The 26351-nt window shown below is 41.6% G+C and overlaps 1 protein-coding gene across 2 annotated transcripts in view; it reads left to right on the forward strand.

Moving 5' to 3' along the window:
• PDS5B (PDS5 cohesin associated factor B) overlaps window positions 1-26351 on the forward strand; it is a 3703643-nt gene that overhangs the window by 340106 nt on the left and 3337186 nt on the right. For both annotated transcript variants that reach the window (XM_044073218.1, XM_044073219.1), the window contains exons 3-5: window positions 884-1087; window positions 14232-14318; window positions 14403-14500. In XM_044073218.1, coding sequence (XP_043929153.1) covers window positions 884-1087; window positions 14232-14318; window positions 14403-14500 — 389 coding nt within the window. The remainder of the gene's footprint in view (window positions 1-883; window positions 1088-14231; window positions 14319-14402; window positions 14501-26351) is intronic.

Raw genomic sequence — 26351 nt, forward strand, 5'->3', positions numbered from 1 at the left:
GTACCCAAAGTGAGATTGCTTTCCAGTCTCTCTCTAATATTGTGGCATAGTAGTTTGTCATTCAGTGATTTTCAGTAGTAAAGGTAACCTACCTACAGAATGAAAAGGTGAGTCGTGCAGTTACAGTATACACTATTGCGGTGCTGTATTTTCACAGTAGCTGCATTTACAGTCGTATATCCCTGTGGCATAATGGCAATTAACTAAACGCAAGCATGCATCAATGCCATTTAACTACGCAACTGTGACACTGACAAAAATTCATTTCAGTAAGTAGTATTTAGCTGGCTGCAGCATTGTGAAATAGACTGTGTATGTCTGACACTGATTAGAACACAAATCTAGTTACCTCAGTGACAGATCTTTTGCCTGGTGCGCAACACCGTTCATGGAGCGAGTCATGGGATCATCTAGCTTAAATGTACATTAAAAATGGAGCAGCTCTTGCATAAAGCATATTGTAAGTGAGATGCACCCTGAGAAAGAAATTGCTTAGAGGAGGATTGCAGTGATGGACAAAATTGTAAATGGTTTCTATCAGCAGGAAAGTTTGCTCTTATTTTTTTCTCAATGTGGGCAAATAGTCTGAGCAGATCAGTACATTACAGAAGATAATAGGGAAAACGAGTGCTCTATACAGTACTCGTTTATTTGGTGGTGACATAGAAGTGTTTGCATCAGAATTTTCCCTAACATGAAAGGTTTGGCATGGCCAGCTCTGATCTTTTAAAGTTTTTTCCCTACAATGGTTGAACTACTATGAATTTCACCTACATGGGGAAATGTATTCATTTGGTAGAGTACAGAGGTCGTCTAGTCTACTCCTGCCTGTTTGCTATGCTGCATTATATTGCATTTTTAACTTGCATTTTCTTTCTTTTAGATGGTTGTGAAAACCTTCATGGACATGGACCAGGACTCTGAGGATGAAAAGGAGCAGTATCTAAACCTAGCTTTGCACCTTGCCTCAGACTTTTTCCTGAAACATCCTGACAAAGATGTGCGTTTGCTGGTTGCATGTTGTCTTGCTGATATTTTTAGAATTTATGCACCTGAAGCCCCCTACACATCACCAGACAAACTAAAGGTACAGTAATAATACATATATGCATGTCTTTGAATCCATGTGCATATGTGGTCATCTTTTTTTAGATTAACTAGGTGAGGTACTTTTGACTGCACTGTGACTTGAGTATTTTGCGAAAATTAGTATTTTCTGTTTGTGCTGTTTATTCTTTTATTGTATTATGTACTTCAGCTGCAGTGTCTTTATTTTTTTTGCAAGAATTCATGAAGGGTTCCAAATATTTTTCTGATTAAATACTGAGATGTATTTTAAATAAAATTTAAGAAAGGTGGTAACTAAAAAGATTTTGCATATGGGAGGACCTGTGGAAAAGAATTCTGTTTACAAGATTTTTTGTTAAATGTTCGTTATGGTTTTGTGCTAAATGTAGACTGTAAGAAGACTTGTCTAAAAAGTATAGCTTGCAAAGCTTAGAATTCGGTTTAGATGGGTAATTTCAGCATTCAACAACCCAGGAAGCCTGCCGCAGGTAATGATTACAGTGAATCCAATAAGTGACAAGTGATCACGAAATAAAGTCCGTAACGTTAGCACTTTATTAATAAACAAGAACTTTCGGATGGCCTTGTAGCCTTCCTTCCTCAGACAAACAAATGTGCAGACACGAACGTTGTTTAAATATACACTCAATTAATGTATTAATGACCTCATAGGTGTAGTCATCTCATTATAAAAACTCACATTCACTTTAAACCATAATAAAATCTTAAAAATCTTAAAAATGTATATACGGTGCCTTAGAACCATGTACATATGTTAATGTATTAATCAATTATACATTGTCTTACTAGTCATCTACTGAACTTTAAAATGCAACTTTGAATTACAACATAACAACACGTTAAAACACACAAATATTAAATCCATAATGTGTGTACTTAAGCGCTGTATTACCAAGTACAAACTACTAAATTGTAGCCATTTAAAGTTTATAAATGTTAGGGCTGGCTAACGCATGTTTCCCTGTTATGGGATGGTAGTGTGTGTTACTAAGCTACAACCCTAATGGAGCAAATCCTGGTTGCAAAATGAGCTGTGTGCACCCTATCAGACCCCCCCCCCCTAGAAAATTAACTACAACTATGAGAGCATGTATATAAAAAAGCTAAAAAGTAAATGTAAATAAAAACTTAAAACATAAGACCTTGTATTAGATGGCAATGAATTAGCAATATAATACCAAATGTGTAAGGACCAAGAATTACCTCCTTAAAGCTAGATGTTTGAGAATACAAGTGAGGGAAATGGACTCGTTTAGGCCAGGGAAGATGTGTGCTCCTGTTCTAATTTGCCAAAAGAGCTCTTCTTTCTCCAATTTAATCTGCCAGGGGCCTGAGTGTTCTTCTGTGGGTACCTTTGTTAATACTGAAAAATGGAAAATATGATCAGGGCACTCCATCACATGACGGGCCAATGCATTATTTATGTCCATCTTAGATATTGCATATAGATGTTCGTATATGCGTTTACGTAGAACCCTCTCAGTCTTCCCTATGTAAAAAGCCAGACATTTGCTACACAGAGCCACATAAACCACTGCTCTAGTAGCACAATTATAATTTCCCATGATCCTAAATTTCTGTTTGTTTATTGTAACATGTGCTCCTTCTTGCGTGTGTTTACACTGACGGCATGTCCCGCAACGAGCCATCCCCTTATGTCTATTGAAACTAAATCTCTTATTCCTTTCCAAAAGGGATTTTAGACTGAGCCCTTTTCTAAAAGTAATGCATGGTGATGGGCCTAATGCCTCAGCTAACTGCCTGTCCTCAATGATGATTGCCCAATTCTTTCTTAAAATGTCCCTTATAAAGCGATGGTCCACTGAAAATGTGCACAGAAATCTGGTCCCAAAATTGCTTTTATTACTATTCAGTCCTTGTCCCTCCATATGTTCGAACATAGTCTATGTGTAAATGTCTTGGGTGCTTAAAATGGGTTTGAAATGGCCTGTCTGCCTTTTACACTCAACTTCGTTCTTAATCTCTAATATTAGGGCCCAGGGGTATCCTCTGTTAATAAACATATTGCTCAGGTTGTCACACTCCTTAATAAAATCTGTGTCTCTGGAAGTCATGCGTGCTGCCCTCACCATCTGGCCCTTCACCACCGCTCTTTTTTGATGGTAAGGGTGGCAGCTACTAAAATGTAAGAATCCATTGGAATAAGTGGGTTTACGATAGATTTTACTAATGTATCTAGAGTCATTATAATCTTTACTGAGCAGTATGTCTAAATAATTTATCTCCCTATAATGGGCTTCAAATGTAAAGTCCAAAAAGTCTACAAATGACCTCATTTCTCCAATAAAAGGTTCTGTTTCCTCTATGGATCCTTTCCAAAGAAAAAACATGTCATCCTGGTATCTAGTGTACCAGGCGACATGCTTTTTAAAAACATCATTGTTGAACAGGAATGTATTTTCCCACTGGGCCATGACGCAATTGGCAAACGCTCCCCCACATGGGGAGCCCATGGCCACTCCTGATGTCTGCTTGTAGGTAAGACCATTAAAGTTGAAAAAACTATATTTGAGAATTAGTTCAAGCAGGGTCTCAGTTATGTAAATAATGTTCTGTTCAACATTCTTACCTTCCAAGAACATCCTTAACCATTCCAAACCAAGCTGTTGTGGAATTACTGTATATAAGTCTTTAATATCCACAGTTAAAAATACAGTGCTTGGGTCGAAAGGTATTTTATTAATATTTTCCAAAAAACCCCAGGAGTCCTTGCAAATCTGCTTTTCTGTTCTAATAATAGGTTTAAGGATAGTATCTACATATTTTGCACATGCTACTAATATGGATCCCCTGCTGTCAACGATGGGTCTTAAAGGGGGGTTTTTAATAGATTTGTGTATTTTTGGAGCCCCAAAGAACGAAGGCATTCTAGGTGCCAACACACTGAAATAAGAATGTATTTCAATATCAATAAAATCTTCCAACAACAGATCTTCGATAGTGGCTCTTATCGTATTTAAGGCCTTATTAACTTCATTCAGGCTGATTTGCTTGTAAGGCCCCTTATCTAGATGTGAAACTACTTCTTTAGTGTAATCAATTTGGTTCATGAAAATGAGGCCATTCCCTTTATCGGGTTTCATGACTCTTATATTACAGTCCTGAATTAATGATAAGAAATCCCGCTGCTCCCCTGTAATATTCAATCTCTTTTTAGAACCATACATTTTATTCAATGCCAAATGCCTTAAATCCAACTCGCAAGCTTTTTCAAATGTTTTTAGATTGTTAACCAGGGGTGGGTTAAACAAACTGGCTATTCTAAACGGATTAGCCAGTGATGACCCTTTGCCCAAAACAGATGTCAAATTTAATTTACGCACGAATAGCTTAAGGTCGATTACTGTCTTGACCAAATCCATGTGGGAATTTGGAACAAAATTCAGTCCGTTGGAGAAAGTGTCAGCCATTTCCGTGGTGATATTTAGTGTTGTATAGTTAAAAATCTTAGTCACCCTCTGTGCTATACACTATACTGGGGGTTCCTTCCACATTCGTCACTTCCTCCTTTGGTTCTGTTTGTTCCTTGAGTTCGTGTAGGTCGCCACAGTCTTGCTCGACCTCAGGTCCATTTGGTATGGGTTCCGGCCTTGCCGAAAACCCTGACTATGCTCCCCCTCTGGCTCATCCATCTCCTGGATTATATCATCCTGTTCTTGTCCAAAAACACACTCCGTTTCATTGATGTGCCCCCCCACGTCATATTCATTATCTATGTCCAAGACCTGATCGTTTACCACCATATTTGTTTGATGGTTCTCTTCCAAAAATTCATCCAGACATTGTACTTCATGCCCCACTTTCGGGTATTCCTGTTTATATGCCCGAGGAGGAGGATTATTACTCTTATTATTATTATTATTTCTTTGGCCCATTTGTGGTGGTCTGGGATAAGCTTTGTTGTTAGAATATTGTTGTATATCCCTTTTAATTTTTCTCCTTTTATTATCATAAAGCTTATTAATAGTAGCTTCTATGCTCGTAAAAATACGGGCATAGTCATATTTGTATCTTAAAAAATCATAGTGTTCCTTTATTTTATGTTCCAAGTCCGCTAACTTGTTTTTCAAACCTTCCACCTGTTGCCCATACTGCTCAATGAGCATCCTAATGAACTCAAAACTCTGTTTATCAAATAGTTCGAGTAGTTGCTTGTGGAAATGTGATCCTTCGATCAAACCTACTGGGAAGCGCCATTGCCTGAGCCCCTTAGGGACAATCCTTTTCTCCAGGCACTCCCCTAAGTAGGAAATTTCCAATTGCAATTTCTTGCATTTGAAAAGTTTAGAATCAAACTCACTAATCAGGACATTGATGTTGTTAAAGATGGGAGGATTACTTCTGACTAGGGGCTCCCCCCTTCCTCCATTACTGTTTATACTAAAAAAGTTGTTTTTATTAAGGTACATTTCAACAGTAGGCACTGAATCACAAATAAAGTTTGTCGTTACACTACCTTGTAAGGATACAGTGTTCATACTAGGGGCTTGCCCTTGTCCTGGTGGAATACTTGATGTACTTTGAGTATTGGAACTCCGTACCATCTCCTCAACACTCCTCTCCGCAGATTCACTGCCCTCTGGATCCATTGTCTGTCCCCGCTCTTTATTACGGGTTGCAGGTCTAATGACCCCACTAGCAATGTTATGTTGTGCCACGATGTTATTAACACGGCCCCGACTGTTACAACCCATACCGGCCACGTTATCCAACTTGTCTATCCGTTGGGTGAGCGTATCCATCCTTTCTAATAAAAGTTCAATTAGTGTTGTTAAGTCGCAGTCAGCCACTTCCTTCTCACTTACGCCTTCAACGTCCCCCATACGGTCCTGGGAAAACAGTGGGTCCTGTGATTGAGCGCTTCCTACGTTGGCCATAAAGAACGAGAACAACCAAAAACTGCCAAACAAACTGGTGAAGCAAAAAACAACCCAGGAAGCCTGCAGCAGGTAATGATTACAGTGAATCCAATAAGTGACAAGTGATCACGAAATAAAGTCCGTAACGTTAGCACTTTATTAATAAACAAGAACTTTCGGATGGCCTTGTAGCCTTCCTTCCTCAGACAAACAAATGTGCGAACCACGTTGTTTAAATATACACTCAGTTAATCTATTAATGACCTCATAGGTGTAGTCATCTCATTATAAAAACTCACATTCACTTTAAACCATAATAAAATCTTAAAAATCTTAAAAATGTATATACGGTGCCTTAGAACCATGTACATATGTTAATGTATTAATCAATTATACATTGTCTTACTAGTCATTTACTGAACTTTAAAATGCAACTTTGAATTACAACATAACAACACGTTAAAACACACAAATATTAAATCCATAATGTGTGTACTTAAGCGCTGTATTACCAAGTACAAACTACTAAATTGTAGCCATTTAAAGTTTATAAATGTTAGGCTGCTAGCATGTTTCCCTGTTATGGGATGGTAGTGTGCGTTACTAAGCTACAACCCTAATGGAGCAAATCCTGGTTGCAAAATGAGCTGTGTGCACCCTATCAGACCCCCCCCCCCTAGAAAATTAACTACAACTATGAGAGCATGTATATAAAAAAGCTAAAAAGTAAATGTAAATAAAAACTTAAAACATAAGACCTTGTATTAGATGGCAATGAATAAGCAATATAATACCAAATGTGTAAGGACCAAGAATTACCTCCTTAAAGCTAGATGTTTGAGAATACAAGTGAGGGAAATGGACTCGTTTAGGCCAGGGAAGATGTGTGCTCCTGTTCTAATTTGCCAAAAGAGCTCTTCTTTCTCCAATTTAATCTGCCAGGGGCCTGAGTGTTCTTCTGTGGGTACCTTTGTTAATACTGAAAAATGGAAAATATGATCAGGGCACTCCATCACATGACGGGCCAATGCATTATTTATGTCCATCTTAGATATTGCATATAGATGTTCGTATATGCGTTTACGTAGAACCCTCTCAGTCTTCCCTATGTAAAAGGCCAGACATTTGCTACACAGAGCCACATAAACCACTGCTCTAGTAGCACAATTATAATTTCCCATGATCCATTATTCATTGCCATCTAATACAAGGTCTTATGTTTTAAGTTTTTATTTACATTTACTTTTTAGCTTTTTTATATACATGCTCTCATAGTTGTAGTTAATTTTCTAGGGGGGGGGGGGTCTGATAGGGTGCACACAGCTCATTTTGCAACCAGGATTTGCTCCATTAGGGTTGTAGCTTAGTAACACACACTACCATCCCATAACAGGGAAACATGTGTTAGCCAGCCCTAACATTTATAAACTTTAAATGGCTACAATTTAGTAGTTTGTACTTGGTAATACAGCGCTTAAGTACACACATTATGGATTTAATATTTGTGTGTTTTAACGTGTTGTTATGTTGTAATTCAAAGTTGCATTTTAAAGTTCAGTAAATGACTAGTAAGACAATGTATAATTGATTAATACATTAACATATGTACATGGTTCTAAGGCACCGTATATACATTTTCAAGATTTTTAAGATTTTATTATGGTTTAAAGTGAATGTGAGTTTTTATGAGATGACTACACCTATGAGGTCATTTAATAGATTAATTGAGTGTATATTTAAACAACGTTCGTGTCTGCACATTTATTTGTCTGAGGAAGGAAGGCTACAAGGCCATCCGAAAGTTCTTGTTTATTAATAAAGTGCTAACGTTACGGACTTTATTTCGTGATCACTTGTCACTTATTGGATTCACTGTAATCATTACCTGCGGCAGGCTTCCTGGGTTGTTTTTTGCTTCACCAGTTTGTTTGGCAGTTTTTGGTTGTTCTAATTTCAGCATTCAGTAATAAGCTACATGAACATTGTCTGGGAAGTGTGCAGCTCTCCTTTTCCTTCGGTAACTGAGCTTCAGTTGTCATAATGGTCACTGGCTTTGAGCACGTGATCATAGAGTGCTAGTGGTAACTGTAGTTGTTCTTAGTGTTTCAGTCCTTAATTTGGGTTATCTGCCTGCAGGTAACCCTCAGCCGGCCTGATTATCAAAGTCTTGGGTCCTGTGTCGCATGCTGTCTCTTCTTCCATGACATCAGGTAGTCAGGGGTATAAAGCATGCAGCCGATGCCATTACATCCGTCTTTTTCTTGCCGCATGGTGCCCGAAGCAGAAGCAGTTCGCAAGTACTGGTTGGCCGACTCCTGAAATTTTCATTTTCGAGTTTCAGAACCGAAGTCTTCAAAAAAGCTAAGTACCCCGTTGGGGATTCTTTTTCTTGCTCTAACCAATGTCAGTAAAAGTTAACAATTGTATTACCTGTGGAAAGCAAATACCTCATAAAGATTTTCATTCGTGCTGCGTTAGTGGTGCTGCGGTAGCGTTGTTGCCTCACAGCAAGACATTGTTGCATTCGATTCTCAGCTAGAGCGTCTTCTTTGTGGAGGCATGCATGAATGGGCATGCCTTCGTTGAAGGTTGTGCGTCAGGGATCGTAACTCGGCACGTAAAAATCCACTACCAAACATTAGCGGACCGGAGTTCCGCTGTGGCGACCCCTAACCGGGATAAGCCGAAAGACACAACAGCTGCATTCCTTGCCTAGGGCCAGACCACGATGTCCCTTGCTGTCTTGTTTTGTGCCTTTTTCAATAATCGAAGTAATCGTCGTCTGTTCATTTTTGCATCAAACTATTTTGGTACTCTGTTTAATTATCCAGAAATGGCTTCGGTAAGCCATCCAACTACCAACATTCTGAAAAAACATAAAGATAAAGACAGACCGCATAGGTCCAAAGCTGCCAACGACGCTTCCATTAAGCTAGTCGCCAGTTTGCCAATACTCAGTGAGGCGCTTTTGCAGCCCCTGATTACCCGCTACTTCAGATTCACAGGCCTCTACTGAGACCCATTCGTAGTCCGGTATGCCGCGAGATGCTTCTTTGACTATGGAACCTGCGGATGTCTTTACCTTGGATGGGTCCGGAGTCGCTGTGCAGGCACCGGCTTCTGAGGGTGTATTCAGGCCTACTGATTTGCATTTCAAACCGATGCCATCTTCTTCAAGGCCTAAAACTCGACCCATGCCTAGAAAACCGGCATCCAAACTGCATGGTCAGGCCCATATGCCTAAAAAAACAAATAAGAATGGCTGAAGACCGTATTACTTTTATTTAGGGGAAGCCATCCTTCATCCTCAGAGACCTAGAACTGATTTTCCTTCTGATTCTTCTGATCAGGATTCTGAAATTTCTTGTTTCTTCTGATTACCAGGATTTACCCTTATCTACCTATGAGTATTCTCATGCAGAGGACTGCATACCCTCTGCTTCTCCTCCAGAAGATTTTTCTTTTGGTGAAACCTTGCACACTCTTAAGGAGCATTTCCACTGGGAAAGCCAGGATTACTCTGACTCCAGAAAGAGGCAGGGAATTCTCACTCCTACCTCAACACAGGCCTTTAGCTATCCCTCCTTTCCTGGACATTGTAGATGATGCCTTCCTGGAATCTAGCCTGACCCCAGACACTTTACCTCCTGCTCCCAGGAAACCTGACCAGTTTTAGAGTACCTGACTCTCACAAGTTCCTTTTCAAGAATCCTACTGTGGACCCAGACACCATTTCGCAGGGACCTAAAGGCATTAAGGCTACTACTGCCAAAAACCCTACCCCTCTGATAGAGTTTCCAGGGCCTTGGACAGATGGGGTAAGAAGGTATACACTTCTGCTACTATGGCCATTAGGGTCGTGAACTGCCAGTTTCATATGTTGAAGTATCTGCAGCAAATTTTTGGACTAATTAAACAGAAAATTATGTTGATTCCTGAATGTGCTGAAAGTAAAAAAAATTACAGGATTTAATGCATTCTGCTGAACAAGTTGATAAACATACTTTGCAATGTGGTTTGACTCTTTGGAAGCATCTTGCAGGGCTGCTATCACTGGGTCTGTTCTTAGAAGGCATGCTTGGCTTAAGGAGCAAAACTTGCCAGATAATGTTAAAGCTAAATGAATGGATGCTCCCGTAAACCAAGAACACCTGTTTGGCAACAAAGCAGAAGAAATACTTAAAAAGACGAAGGAAAAAAACTAAATCTATGCAAACTGTTAAAGATTTCCTGCGAGTACAGCCTCCCAGATTTAGTAGGCATTGGCCTTCTAAAAATTGGTCCTTTCTTGTCTCTTCCAGGCCTTCTCAGTCCAAACTCAGGAACAGCAGACCACCTTGGCTACAGTCTCTAGGTACTCACAGGTCTACGCAGTGGGGGGCTCCCACTTCCAAAGCTGGAAGTACTAAGACACCCCCTATGGAAAGCTGTCACAATGATTTTACCTTAAACCTTCTAAGCCCTGCTCAACTGACTGCTCCCTTAGGGGGAAAGATCGCCCTGCATGCAAAAAACTGGGAACTGATTACCCAGGACAAATGGGTTTTAAAAATAGTTTCCCAAGGATACAGATTCCACTTCCACACCTTACCAACCCCAAACGGTTTGCCAGACCGACCCCCAAATCAGTGGGCAGAGGCTCAACTGCAGGTTCTCTCTCTTCTAAGTATTAGGGCTATTCAACCTGTCCCAGCAAAAGAAAGGGGACAAGATTTTTACTCAAGACTTTTCCTGGTACCCAGGAAAGACCGCTCTTGGCATCCTATCCTGGACCTCTGTACTCTGAACACCTTTTTGGTAATCCCAAAATTCAAAATGCTAGCTCTTCTTCAGCTGCTTCCTATGCTTGGCTGGCAGCCTTGGACTTAAAGGAAGCCTACCTGCACATTCCAATAAGGGAATCTTGCAGGAAATGCCTATGCTTCAGAGCAGGCTATAGGCACCATCAGTTCTTTGCACTTCCCTTTGGCTTATCTACTGCGCCCAGGGTATTCACAGTGCTTAGCTCCAGTCATTGCATTTTGCAGGCAAAGAAATATTCAAATATACCCATACCTGGAAGATTGTGTAATTCAGGCAGAAAGCCAGGAATTGCTATTAAATAATCTGGCATTTGTAAAGAAACTGCTAATCTCACTGGGGTACACCATAAACGAAAATAAATCTCATCTAGTACCCTGACAAAAAATTGTATTCTTGGGAGCAAGCTTGAACACAACTTCCTAGATGGCCTACCTCGCGCCAGAGAAACAAGTTTATTTGACAGCCTACTTCAGACTACTTGCCACAAAGACCCAGCTATCTGCAAGGAAAATCCTGCAAACCCTGGGGTTCATGGCCTCTTGCATTCTGCTAATTCCATACGCAAAACTGCATATGAGGAAACTACAATAGTATCTAAAAAGCCTATGATGTCAACATTCTCAGGACCTGGAATCCATGATCCCTATCATTCTTTGTATAAAGACAGAGTTCTTTTGGTTGCAGAGGCCTGCTACCGCAACAAGGGACTGCCATTCACTCTACCCCCTCCGCCCAAACCCTAACAGACGCATCAGACTATGCATGGGGGGCTCACTTGGCAGGGCAGTGTATTCAGGGAAATTGGAACCAAAGTCAAATGCACCTGCATATCAATCAAAAAGAAATGTTAGCTGTACAGAATTCCTTGACAGCCTTCATAGACCATAGTCTTCCAGGACAATTATTGGTAAAGATGGACAACACCACTGTTATATGGTACATAAACAAGCAGGGGGGAACCCACTTGTACCCTCTCTGCAGACTAGCCATGGCTCTGTGGAACACAGCCATGAACTACCAAGTGCACCTACAAGCTCAATACCTGCCAGGCAAGCTAAATTCACTGGTAGACGACCTGAAGCAGAAATGTCATGGATCCACACGAGTGGAAACTGGAACCAAAGATGTTCAACATTTTGAGAAACCAAATGGGGGAGCCCAGAGGTAGACCTATTTGCCTCCCCTCAAAACTACCATTTGGACATATTCTGCACAAGGGCTCCCCACAGACAGGCTTGGAAAGTGGACGCCCTGTCCTTCATCTGGGAAAACCACTCAGTTTATGCCTTTCCCCCTCTACTTCTCCTCTTGAAAGTTCTGCTAAAGATCAAACAGGAGAAGCCAAGGACAATTCTCATTGCACCAGACTGGTCACGCCAACACTGGTACCCCCTCTTGCGCAGTACGTCACTGCTGGAGCCATGGCACCTGCCTCAGATCCCTTCCCTGCTGTCCCAGCAGGAGGGCCAGATTCTGCACCCTCTGCTTCAAACCCTGAACCTTGCTGCCTGGCTAATTACCTGAGCTCTCCAATACCCTCCCTCAGTAAGCAAGTGCTGGATGTCATTCTGGAAGCAAGGAGGCCTAGTACTAGAAAATCCTATGCTGAAAAGTGGAAATGATACTGTTCCTGGAGCCAGACTCAGGGGAGATGGGCACAACAGTGCCCAGCTTACCGCATATTCTTCAATACTTAACAGAGATGCGCCACAAGGGCATTTCCTTCTTCTCTATTAAAATTCATGCCTCAGCCATTTCAGCACATTACAGTACTGAGCCCACCCCTCTTCTCTCACCCCCTGCTGAAGCAATTCCTCAGAAAGGCCAAAAATTTAAGACCATCCAGAACAGCCCCTTCTCCAGCCTGGGACCTTAACTTTGTATTGGAAAAGCTCACTCTACCTCCTTTTGAGCCAGCAGGAACTGCAGAGTTCAAATTCCTTCCTTGGAAAATAGCCTTCCTTCTAGTCATCACTTCAGCAAGAAGAGTGTCTAAATTACAGGCCGTCATGGCAGTGGAGCCCTTCATCATCTTCCATGCAGACAGGGTGTCCCTCAAGACCAGTCCTTCCTTTATGCCCAAGGTGGTATCCGGTGTGGCCTTTAATCAGTCCATTCATTTGCCAACCTTCTTTTCTAATCCACAGAACAAAGGAGAACAAATACTGCACTCTTTGGATGTGCACAGACAACTAAGATTTTATTTGGACAGGACTAAGCCTATCAGGAAAACTGAACAGCTGCTAATTGCCTTTGCTGCATGGGCAGAGGGGGAAGGCCATTTCAAAACAAGCCATTTCTAAGTGAATATGCCATTGCATTCATTTCTGCTATACGTGCCAGGGAAAACCTACCCCACAGGGGATAAGATCACATTCCACCAGGGCTGCATCTACTTCAACAGCCTTTCTTAGAGGTGTTCCTATCAGGGATATCCTAGAAGCCGCTACCCGGAGCTCTGTACATACCTTCACCAAGCATTACCACTTCCTATTTTTTCTAAATCCAGAGCTGGTTTTGCCACTGCAGTCTTGCAGGGCTTATTAGCTGGTCCTAATGCTCTTTAACTGCTTCCTCCCTTCTTTAGCTTTGGGAATCTACCCAAATGTAATGACTGCAACAGTGAAACATGAACATAGTACAGTTGTGTGCACTTACCATAAATGTAGATGTTAGAGTGTATTCACTATTGCAGTCCTGACAACACCTGAATAAGTGTTAAGGATCCACAAGCAAATGAAGTTGTAAGCAGCAAAATCCAAACGCTAGCTGCTAAATCTCACAGTACAGAACCAGCAAAAAACCAACGAACTGCAGAAGTAAAAACCAAGTAGATTTAATGGTTTAGCGCTTTCTCTCGCAGAAGGCGAGCTTCATCAGAACCCTTAAATCTACTTGGTTTTTACTTCTGCAGTTCGTTGGTTATTTGCTGGTTCTGTACTGTGAGATTTAGCAGCTAGCGTTTGGATTTTGCTGCTTATAACTATTGCAGTCCTTGTTACCCTCCCTCCAGCCCCCTGACTTCTCTTGGCTATACTTTTCTTCTTGTTTAGTGTATTTCAGCTTTCTGGTGTATTTGCTTTTTGTTTGAAGTGTAACCTTGTGTATATTTGAAGTGTAACCTTGTATATAATTGCTTCCCATTATGAGGGCACCTGACATCTGGGGCAAGAAAAACTGATGTAATGGCGTCGGCTGCATGCTTTATAACCCTGATGTCATGGAAGAAGAGACTGAATCCGACGCAGGACCGAAGACTTTGATAATCAGGCCGGCTGAGGGCTACTTACAGGCAGATAACCTAAATTTATGGACTGCAACAGTGAATACACTCTAACATCTACATTTATGGTAAGTGTACACAACAATACTTTCTCACTAACAGTAAGGGAGAATCATTACTATGAAAAATAAACTCTGTGTTTACATGCTTTCATTTTCCGTTCTTTCTCTGTGTAGGATATATTCATGTTTATAACAAGGCAGTTGAAAGGGCTGGAAGATACTAAAAGTCCCCAGTTTAACAGATACTTTTATTTACTTGAGGTGAGTTTTATGTTTTGTTGGTATGTTTTGATGTACTGATGTGTTTATATAGCGAGGATAGTAACTGTTTTTTTCCGTGTATAGAACATTGCCTGGGTGAAGTCGTACAACATTTGCTTTGAGTTGGAAGACAGCAATGAAATATTTACTCAGCTGTACAGAACACTTTTCTCTGTCATAAAGTAAGTGAATTGGAGTAGAGCACTGTGCATTTCGCATGAATAGTTAACGCTGTTTCCTTCTTCATTACCAGTTTTTCTGGAAAATGTAGGTATTCAGGTTGGCATAGCTAAACTGTAGCATTTCAGAAGTGGTGTTATCTTTATTTTACCTTTTTTGACATCTGAATGGAGAATCTAGGTCTAATCCATTTTTTCCCCACAGTCTCTCTGCTGCTTTTTAGAGTTTAAAACTTTTATTGTTGCAACTTTGTTCTGGTATGTTAACACATGTGCTAAACAAGTTCCCTTTTTAGTGCTTACTTTTACCTTTTCACTTCACCACTTATTTTGTGTTCCACTGTTAGGTGTAGCCATAGAGAGTAAAATAGGCGCTTAATTGTGTTGCAGGCCATATAGCCAGTGCTAACCTTTATCTGAGGGCAACAGAATAAAAATTGCGAACCTACCTACTTGTTTGAATTTCAACAAGTCAGGAAGAAAATATGACCTCTTTAAAACAGCTTAGTAGAAAAAATAGTTAATGTGCATTTGTGTGTATAGGTATGTAATATGCATGTACGTATTTTTTATATATAGACACACAACACACACACCTGTAAATGTGGTTTATATACATTTGGTTGAAAGTTAATTTCTTTGACACAAAAGTGTGAAAATCAGCTGATTGCACTCACTGGGTTTTTAAATGTGTGCATGGTCATGGTACAGTGGAGATCAAAGAATTTATGATTTCCTACTTTTGGTGTGATTGCTGAGTTGATTCATATAATTTGCAGGGGATGCATTCCCCCTGCAAAAAATGTTTTGCTTTTTGTGTGTTTTAATTGGCTAGTTCTTAACCATTGTGTTCGTTCACTTGCCACCGTTTGTTATTTTTATTTTTCAATATACTGGTATAGTAAACCACAAAACAGCGTACTATGTAAACCTGAAAATAAAAAAACAATGCTGCACTAAGTCCCAGCTAAATGTGGATTCACTACAGTTTTAGTGCTTTCGTTCGTAGAGATGATGAAGTTCCTGTGTTTTGGAATGAAAGAGCTAAAACTGTGGTGAATAAACATTTGTCTGGGACTTTTGGTGCAGTGTTTTTTTTTGTTTGTTTTTTTTTTTCTTCTTCAATATATGGACTTGTGTTACATGTGTATGTGGTCTACATGTATTATGGTTATTTGAGTGTGTGTGTATATATATTTATATATATGTGTGTGTGTGTGTATGTATGTATATATATATATATATATATATATATATATATATATATATATATATATATATATGTATGTGTATATCTGAGTGAGAAATATATTACAGACCACAGAGAAAACTGGTACTTGTGAGCAACAAATTTGCCGAGTGAGAATTCTAAAAACTCAGGAAAAAAGAACCATGCACAGTTCTCTGAAGTCTCACCTGAGCTGATCTAATCAAGCACTTATAACTTGTTTAGAAATCTGAACTTATTTATTGAAAAACAAATGGATGAGAACTCATGCCCTTAAATGGGGTTTGTCAGATCTAACTCCATTTTACATGATGTACAATATTTATCTGCTTTGACACAAAGATCCTTGTCAAGTCACACAAGTTGGGGTCTTAAATGCACGTCATTGGCTGTTCATCCAAGCAACAACAGGCTAAGTCTCATCTTTCATACCTGTTTTGTATATCTACTCCTATTAGTAGCTAATATATTATAGCATATATAATGTATTCCCATCCTATGTGGCCAGTGCCTAATTGATACAAATACTTTATATAAATCTTGTCCCTTGCTGTGCATTATTGTATCTTTGATGTGATAAGTAGATGCTATTTGCCATGTTTAGATTTGGCAACAAATACTAAAAAATGTCACCAGTGAAACTAAAATCCTCAAGTATTATACTGTATTACTCATAAAGAATAGTTGCGTAAAATCTTACCATAACGATAGATGTCCTTTTCTCTGTTGCAGTATTCATAACATGAGTGAGTCCCCTACTGTGGGCGACCGACGTCGGCCAGTATGCAAAATACTTCACTACTTGTAGGGTGTGTGGTACATCGCACATAGGCTGAGATCAGACGTCAGCCATAAAAGTGACGTACATGCACACCATCCTCAGAACTGACTGCCCCAGGAGGCTTGCTAGCCTGAGGAGGTAGGGTAACAATCCTCCAAGAAGAAGCAAGTCCAAGAAGAAGGAAGGGGGGGGGTAGGAATATTGCAACAGAGAAGAGAAGATCTGTTGTTTTGGTAAGATTTTACACAACTATTTTATGTCCTTCTATTCATCTGTTGCAGTATTCATAACATGAGGGAGATTCCCAAAGCACATGAAGTAAGGGTGGAGGGAGTAGCTGAGGAGCTTTCCAGGAAGCCCTGCAGTATGGCTCTGGCAAATCCTACTCTAGATTTAGAAATTACATCTAATTTGTAGTATTTGGTGAAGGTATGGATTGAGGTCCAGGTAGCTGTTCAAGAATCAAGTTAGTGTCCAGTCCTTTGGAAAAAGTCCCCAGATGAGGCAGCAACCCTGGTGGAATGGGCCCTAACAAGGGAATGGAGAGTCATACCATGTTGAGTATAGCAGAAGGAAATAATCATGGAAATCCAGGAGGAAATGTTGTGCTTGGACAGCCTACCCCAGAGCTCTGGGGTGGTAAGAAACAAAAAGCTGATCAGACTTTCTCACAGCCTTGGTTTTATCCAAATAAAATCTAAGTTGCCTTTTCGACATCTAAAGTATGAAGGACCTTCTCACTAGTGTTCTGAGGAGAAGGGAAAAAGGTAGGTAAGTGTTTGGACTGATTTAGAGATTGGTCATTGATTTACCTTGGTCATAATTGAAGGGTTTGTGCACAGGGAGACCCTGTGTTTGTGGAACCTGAGAGAGGATGGAGGTACTGCAAGGACCTGTAGCTTAGGCACTCAACTGGCTGAAGTTAAGGTTAGGAGTAGTACACTTTTCCAGGAACAGTGCTGAAGAGAAGATGAGGAAGCTGGTTCGATGGGGAGAGTCGGCTTTTACAAAGCAAAGTTAAGTCCCAGGGAGGCGTTACAGGTTTCCTGGGAGGCCTAATGTGTAGGATGCCTTTAAGAAATTATTTTGCCTTAAGTCTGCTAGCTAAGGGGAAAGATTGAAGCATGTATGGCTGACGTGAGCTTTTCACTGAAGAGTAAGACAAACCAGCATTGAGCAATTCACACAAACAAGTCAGAATCAGAAGAATTTCCACAGTTAATGGGTTCTGGTTTCATTTCAGACATCAAATTGAAAATATTTCAATTTTGCCAAGTAAGATTTTCTGGTATTTGGTTTCCTGGCCTCTTTTTTTTTTAATTTCTCCAAATCTTTTGGGTTTCTAATACCATGACAGGAATGGATCCCATTCCCAAGTCAAAGTACGATTAATGTTCATGAAATTAGTGTTATTTCAATCTTTGATAGCAAAAAGTGCTCTTCGCAGCACCTGCAGTGTGCCCATTAATGACTCCTGCAATTCGTACGGGGTTAATGGATTGGTAACATATCTAAATACGATCGTAGATTCTTTTTTATAAGACCCATTACCCCTACTACTTTTGGAACTGTCTGGGTATCTTTATTCCACATTGCTCTTGTTTCTGCCTGCAGATCTTGATATTTTATGACTTTGTGTCTTTCTTGTACGCAGGACACTGTAGTCGGTGGGTGTGGAGATTTCAGTGAGCAATGCTACTTTTGTCTTCTTTTCTTGGACCACTATATCCGGTTTTCTAGCATTTGTCTTTTGAACTGGTGGTAATCGGTAATCCCATGTGATGTAAACTTCATCATTTTCTGTGATGCATTGTGGGTCGTTTCCAGTTTTTTTCAGCCACTTCATTACCATAATGTCTACCCAATCCCCAGTGCAACAGTCTTGCCACATTATTACGCCTTTCAGTATACAGTCCTTCTGCCATTAGTGTGTCACAACCAGCAACTAGGTGTGCAACTGTTTCCAATTCGGTTTTGCAAAACCTACATTTGTCTGTTTCTTCCACATGTTCAGTGGACTTTGTAAACCAAAGTGTACATAGTCCACTATCTTGAGCCACCAATATTAACCTTTCATCTCTTGGTTTGAAATCACCTCTCCTTAACCATTCCTGCGTTTGTAGATGATCAGCATGAGGTTCTTCCAGAAGATGTCCTTCATGGATGCATCTGCAGTCATAACAACTGGGGTTGTCCTGTCGTCAGGCAGCCCTTCGGTCGGCCGGATTCCAAAGTCCGGGTCCGGCTTCGGCTGATGTCGCACTTCACCCGACGTCATCTCTGCTGGTCTTCGGGTATAAAGGCATCAGCCGACGCCATTTTCCTCAGTCTTTCTTGCCGCGTGGCGCCCGAAGCAGAAGCTGTTCGCAAGTGCCGGTCGGTCAGATCCAGAGATTACTACTACCGAATACTACAAGACTTCTAAAGCTAAGTACCCCGTTGGGGACTCTTTCTTGCTTCAGCCGATGTCAGAAAAAGTCAATAACTGTTTAACTTGTGGGAAACAAATACCTCATAAAGATTTCCACTCTTACTGTTTGCCTTGTTTAGGCCCAGACCACGACGTAGCAGCCTGTTCAGCCTGTGCCTCATTCAACCGACACGCTTAGGCGCCGGTCGGAGTTTGCTGAACAGTTTTTCGCTCAGATTTTGCGTACATTATGCCGTCGGATCCTCCGACTACCCAAATTGTTAAAAAACGCAAAGAAAAAGACCAACACTCGCGGTCCGCGGTTTCGGCCGAAACCATGGTTAAGCAAATCATGAGTGTCTCGGTTTCGGCCGAAACCGAGAAAACTGATCAAAGCACAGCTGAATCAATGACTACTACTGAGGTTCCTGCTACCTTACTTGAATCGGCCTCAGAAATCTTACCTACAACAGTGGTTACTAGTGACTTATCAGACACCATCCCTTTGGATGTCTCTACCCCAGCACGTGGTGCTGCTAGGCCTCCTGCAGCCATGTCTATTAAGGCCTTTGCCAGGGCTAAAGCAGCCAAATCTACTAAATCAGTGCCTGTTAAACCCCCCTCAACTAGGCCCACTTCTAGTTCACAAATGCTTACTCTGGCAGAAGATTTAATATCCTTAATTAGGGGATCTCAATCTCACCCAGACAGGGCCTGTCAGCCCCCAGAAAAGAGACCTAGAGCAGAGCCCCCCGAGCCTGTGTCCTCTGATGATTCTGCGGATGACTCAGATATTACAGACCAGCCAGAGGCTCATTTCTCAAATTATGAAGACTCAGATGCTGAAGAATCCATTCCAGCTGCTTCTCCACCAGAAGAATTCTCCTTTGGGGAAACCTTACATGCCATGCGAGAACAATTCCAATGGCAGGAACAGGATTTCTCAGATTCCAGAAAAAGACTTAGGACTTTTCTGCACCTTCCACAACACAGACCTTTAGCTATACCTCCTGTCCTCTCTGTTGTGGACGATGCATTTAATGATGTCTGCACTGCACCAGATTCCTTACCTCCAGCCCCTGCCAAACCAGACAGATTTTACAGGGTACCAGACACTCATCATCACTTATACAAGGCCCCACTTGCAGACCCCGAAATTATATCCCAGGGGCCTAAGGCAGTAGCCTCGACCACAGCAAAAAACCCTATTCCTTCTCAAAGGGAAGCCAGGTCTTTAGACAGATGGGGCAAAAAGGTTTACACCTCCGCTACTCTCTCAGCTAGAGCTTTAAACTGTCAGTTTCACATGATACAATACCAAGAGTTTATGCTTGATCAGTTAACTAAAAAGCTATCCTCTGATGACTCTATAGATAAGAAATATGTATTAGAAATGGTAAATAACATACAACAGGTTAGTAACCATTCCTTAAAATGTGGCTATGATGCACTGGAGGCTTCATTTAGATCAGCCATGACTGGTACAGTGATAAGAAGACATGCATGGCTGAAGGAACAGGTCTTACCGGATCATGTTAAAGCTAAGTTATTAGATGCACCTATGGATAAGGCCAGTTTGTTTGGTACACCTGCCCAGCAGGTAATGAAGAAAATGGAAGAAAAGGCAAAATCTGTACAAACGGTTAAAGATTTCTTGCAGGTTCAGCCCCCAAGGTTTAGCAGAAACTGGCCTGCCAAAAATTGGTCCTTTCCTGACTCCACAAGATCCCAAAGGGGCAGGAATAGACGTTCCAGAGGCAGAAATCAATCCAGAGGGGGTGCCTACAGAGGACGACAGTGGCAAGGTAATAACAGAGGCACAGACACAGCCACTACCTCTACAACAGCACAGTGACTTGATTCTAACTCCGCCTACCAGGGAACAAATAGCAGCACCATTAGGCGGAAAATTAACCTTATTTTCGAAGAACTGGCACTATATCACAAAAGACAAGTGGATTTTGCAAACCATAGACCAAGGATACCGGTTCCACTTCCACACTTTACCAGTCAAAAGAGGAATGCCAAACCTGCCTCCAAATCAAAAAACAGAAGCTCTACAGCAGATAATGCAACTAACAAAGATGAGAGCTGTGGAAAGAGTGCCAATAACAGAACAAGGCAAAGGATTCTACTCCAGACTATTCCTAGTTCCAAGAAAGGGAAAAGGTTGGAGACCTATTCTCGACCTGTCCACCTTAAATACATACATCATTGTCCCAAAATTCAAAATGCTGACCCTACAGCAACTTCTTCCCATGCTGGGCAAGGAGTGTTGGCTGGTAACTCTAGATCTCAAGGAGGCATACCTGCACGTCCCCATTCAACCAATTTGCAGAAGATACCTCAGATTTCTTGCAGGATCAGAGCACTATCAATTCTCAGCATTGCCCTTTGGCTTATCTACTGCGCCCAGAGTATTCACAAAATGCCTGGCATCAGTAATCGCCCACTGCAGACTACAGGGAATCCAAATTTATCCATACCTGGACGACTGCCTGCTACAAGGGGACAACAAAAGCAAGCTGACAACAGATTTACAAAGGGTCATTTACTTGCTACAAGCCCTGGGATACACAGTCAATTTACAAAAGTCAAGGCTGATACCATCCCAAACAAGGACATTCTTGGGCGGAATTGGACACAGTAAAACAAATGGCATTCCTAACTGCAGAAAAACAAAAAGAACTCCCTCTTTACTTCTTGGCACTAACAAGACAGAACAAGCTAACAGCAAGAAAAGTTCTACAGGCCTTGGGCTTCATGGCATCCTGCATAATCTTGGTTCCACATGCCAGACTACATATGAGAAAACTACAGTGGTACCTAAAGAATTTATGGTCCCAACACAGGCACAGCCTAGAAGCAGAAATTCCACTAATCCCATGCCTAAAACAGGAGTTCCTATGGTGGGCTCAAGCATGCCAGTCAAACCCAGGCCTACCCTTTCACAACTATCAAGCAAGCCAAACCATCACAACAGACGCCTCAGACCTAGGATGGGGGGCTCACATGCTGGACAAATGCGCACAAGGATTGTGGGCGAGGACCAGCTCCACCTGCACATCAACCTAAAAGAAATGCTGGCAGTAAAACTGGCAATCCAAAAATTCAGACCATTTCTCAAAGCAGGCCATTTGATGATAAGGACAGACAACACCACAGTCATGTGGTACATCAACAAACAGGGAGGCACTCATTCATACCCCTATGCAGAATGACTTTGGACCTTTGGAACCTGGCACTCAGCTACAACATCCAGTTACAGGCAATATTTGTACCAGGAAAGGAGAATACTCTAGCAGACATGTTAAGCAGAACCACCTCGGATGCTCACGAATGGATGCTACACCCGGACATCTTCAAGACCATCTCAAAGAAATGGGGAATGCCACAGATAGATCTATTCGCTTCCCCTCTCAATCACCAGCTCAAAAAATTCTGCACAAGGACATTCCACCCACTTGCATGGAAGGTGGACTCGCTCTCCTTCAGCTGGAAAGTTCTGACAGCATATGCATTCCCACCTCTTCCCTTGATACACAAGGTATTACTAAAAATCAAGGAGGAACGTCCAAGGATAACCCTGATAGCTCCAAACTGGCCAAGACAACACTGGTACCCATTGCTGAGGAGCATGTCTCGGGACAAAATGTGGTCAATACCCCTGATGCCTTTGATGTTAACTCAGAACAACTACAGCATCATGCATCCAAACCTAAAAACGTTGCAACTGACTGCATGGAACATCACATAGCAGCAACTAATCCAGAACTTTCCCAAAGGGTTAAAGACATTATCCTTGAAGCCCGCAGACCTTCAACAAGAAGGAACTATGCAGGAAAATGGAAAAGGTTTGTCATTTGGAGTGCTGAAAGAGGAAAAGATGTGTCGAATATAGATATTGCTAACATTCTGGAGTATTTGGCAGAGCTTCTACATACAGGCCTGTCCTATTCCTCCATCAAGATACATGCATCAGCTATTTCAGCAGAATACAGCTTTGATCCACCTGTCTTTTCACATCCTTTACTCAGGCAGTTCCTCAGAGGGATCAAGAATGTAAAACCTCCTAGGAAACCACCATTGCCAGCTTGGGATTTGAACTTTGTGCTAGAAAAGTTGACACTTGCACCTTTTGAACCAGCAGCAACAGCAGACCTGCAGCATCTATCGTGGAAAACTGCTTTCCTACTGGCAATAACCTCAGCAAGGAGGGTTTCTGAACTTCAGGCCCTAATGGCAGTACAACCCTTCCTAATCTTCCACCAAGATAGAGTGTCCATGAGGACTAATCCTACATTTATGCCTAAGGTGGTATCCAGAGTGTCTTTAAACCAGGCAATCCACCTACCTACCTTCTTCCCAAACCCACAAAACAGATGGGAAAGAATGCTGCATACCTTGGATGTACATAGACAGCTACGCTACTACCTGGACAGAACAAAAAGTAACAGAAAAACTGACCAGCTTTTTGTAGCCTATGCAACAGGAAGGGAAGGAAAAGCGATTTCCAAACAGACAATCTCCAAATGGATAGGAAATTGCATACGATTCTGTTACTCCTTTCATGGAAAACCAATTCCACAGAACATAAGGCCTCATTCTACAAGGGCAACAGCCACTACCACAGCCTTCTTACGAGGAGTGGCAACCAAGGACATTATTGAGGCGGCTACTTGGACCTCCGTGCATACATTTGCCAAGCATTATAATTTACCTCTGTATTCCAGATCCCGAGCAGGGTTTGCCACTGCTGTACTGCAAGGGATCCTAACCACACCATAATCTATTCTTCCTCCTCCCCTAGTTGGCTATGGTATTCTACCCAGTTGTTATGACTGCAGATGCATCCATGAAGGACATAGTACAGTTTTGTACCTACCATAAATGTAGATGTCCGAACTGGATAGCATCTGCAGTCAGGATTACCCTCCCTCCTTCCCCTCTATGGTACTCCTAGGGTATTTACCCTCCTAATAGCTAGCTGGCGGGGGGAGTCTCTTATGGTGTATTTGTTTGTATATATGTACATACATGCTTATTTTTTGTGTTTGCCTTCTATCTTTTTGGAAACATTGGCATTTACCCAAAATTTAGCCTTCCAAGAAGGCAACTGGCATCTGGCACCAGAAACACTGAGGAAAATGGCGTCGGCTGATGCCTTTATACCCGAAGACCAGCAGAGATGACGTCGGGTGAAGTGCGACATCAGCCGAAGCCGGACCCGGACTTTGGAATCCGGCCGACCGAAGGGCTGCCTGACGACAGGACAACCCAGTTGTTACGACTGCAGATGCTATCCAGTTCGGACATCTACATTTATGGTAGGTACAAAACTGTACTTTTTCTATACTTGCAACTATATTTATGCATTTTCCACATTTCTTTTCTCATCTGATCCTTCATCTTATATTCTTTCTTTTGTTTTTTTGGAACATTCAGTTGGTGCCTGATTTTTATCTACTTCTGGTTTGTTTTCCATTTCTGCTTGACGTCGATATGCTTCTGCTAAATTAAGCAGAGAAGTCATCTTAGATTTATTTTCCTCATGTTTAAAAACTTTCACTACATTTGGACAGTGGTCTGCCTTTTTCTAATTTCTACAAATCTTTTGGGCTTCTAATACCATGATGAGAATGGACCCCATTACTAAGTCAAATTACAATTAAAGTTCATGAAATTAGTATTGTTTCAATCTTTGTCCGCCAAAAGTGCTCTTCGGAGCACCCACAGTGTGTCCAGTAATGACTCCTCTTGCAGTTCATACGGGATTACATGGATTGGTAACATATCTAAATACAATTGTTGATTCTTTTTTATAAGACTCGCTGCTCCTGCTACTGTTGGAATTGTCTGGGTATCTTTCTTCCACATTGCTCTCATTTCTGCCTGCAGATCCTGGTATTTTATGACTGTGTCTCTCTGTAAGCAAGGCACTGTAGTCACTGGGCGTGGCGATTTCAATGATCAATGCTACTTTTGTCTTCTTTTCTTGGACCACTATATCAGATTGTCTAACGTCTATCTTTTGAACTGTTTGCAATGGGTGATCCCCTGTGATATAAACTTCATCATTTTCTATGATGCTTTGTGGGTTATGTTTCCAATGATTTTCAGCTGCTTCAGTATTGTAATGTTTGCACAATCTCAAGTGGAACAGTCTTGCCACACTATTATGCCTTTCAGTATGCAGATGTTCTTCATGTTTCACTGTTGCCGTCCTCACATTTGGGTTTTCTGCTTGCAATAGCCCTCATTCGGCCTGATTGTCAAAGTTTTGGGTCCTGCGTCGGTTGCTGTCTCCTCTTCCATGACGTTAGGTAGTCAGGGGTATAAAGCATGCAGTCGACGCCATTACATCAGTCTTTCTTGCCGTGCGGTGCCCCAAGCAGCAGTAGTTCGCAAGTGCCGGTTGGCCGTCTCCTGAAATTTGCATTTTTCAAGTTTCAAAACCGAAGTCTTCAAATAAAGCCAAGTACCCCGTTGGGGAAACCTTTTCTTGCTCTAAACTGATGTCAGTAAAAGTCAGTAATTGTATTTCTTGTGGAAAGCAAATGCCTCACAAATATTTTCATTCGTACTGTATTCCTTGCCTAGGCCCTGACCACGACATAACTTGCTGTCAGTTTTTGTGCCTTATTTAAGCAACAAAACTATTCGTCGTCTGTATATTTATTCTTCTAAATATTTTGGTACTCTGTTCAATTATCCATATATGTCTTTGGTAAGCCATCCGACTACCGACATTTTGAAAAAACGCAAAGATAAAGACAGAGACAGGCCGCCTAGGTCCAAAGCTGCTGACGACACTTCTAAGCCAGTCGCCAGTTTGGTGGAACTCAGTGAGATGCTTTTGCAGCCCCGGATACCCGCTACTTCAGATTTGCAGGCCTCTACCGAGACACATTCATAGTCCAGTATGCCGTAGGATGCTTAAACTGTGGAACCTGCAGATGTCTCTACCTTGGATGGGTCCAGAGCCGCTGTGCAGGCACCGGCTTCTGAGGGTGTATTCAGGCCTACTGACTTGCATATTAAACCGATGCCATCTTCTTCTTCAAGGCCTAAAACTCAAACTGTGCCTAGAAAACAGACATCCAGACCGCATGGTCAGGCCTCTATGCCTAAACAATGGATGGTAAAAATGGCTGAAGACCTTATTACTTTAATCAGGGGAAGCCAACCTTCCCCCTCTAAGAGACCTATGACTGAATTTGCTTATGATACTTCTGACCAGGATTCTGAATTTTCTGTTTCCCCTGATGACCAGGATTTACCTTTGTCTACCTATGAGGATTCTGATGCAGAGGACACTCTTCCCTCTGCCCCCCCCCCCCCCCCCAGAGGATTTCTCTTTTGGTGAAACCCTGCATACTCTTAGGGAGCACTTTCGCCTGGAAAGCCAGGATTACTCTGATTCTAAAAAAAAAAA

Source organism: Protopterus annectens, chromosome 5.part1 (assembly GCF_019279795.1).
Source record: "Protopterus annectens isolate FY-2018-M chromosome 5.part1, PAN1.0, whole genome shotgun sequence".
NCBI classification, from domain to species: domain Eukaryota; kingdom Metazoa; phylum Chordata; order Ceratodontiformes; family Protopteridae; genus Protopterus; species Protopterus annectens.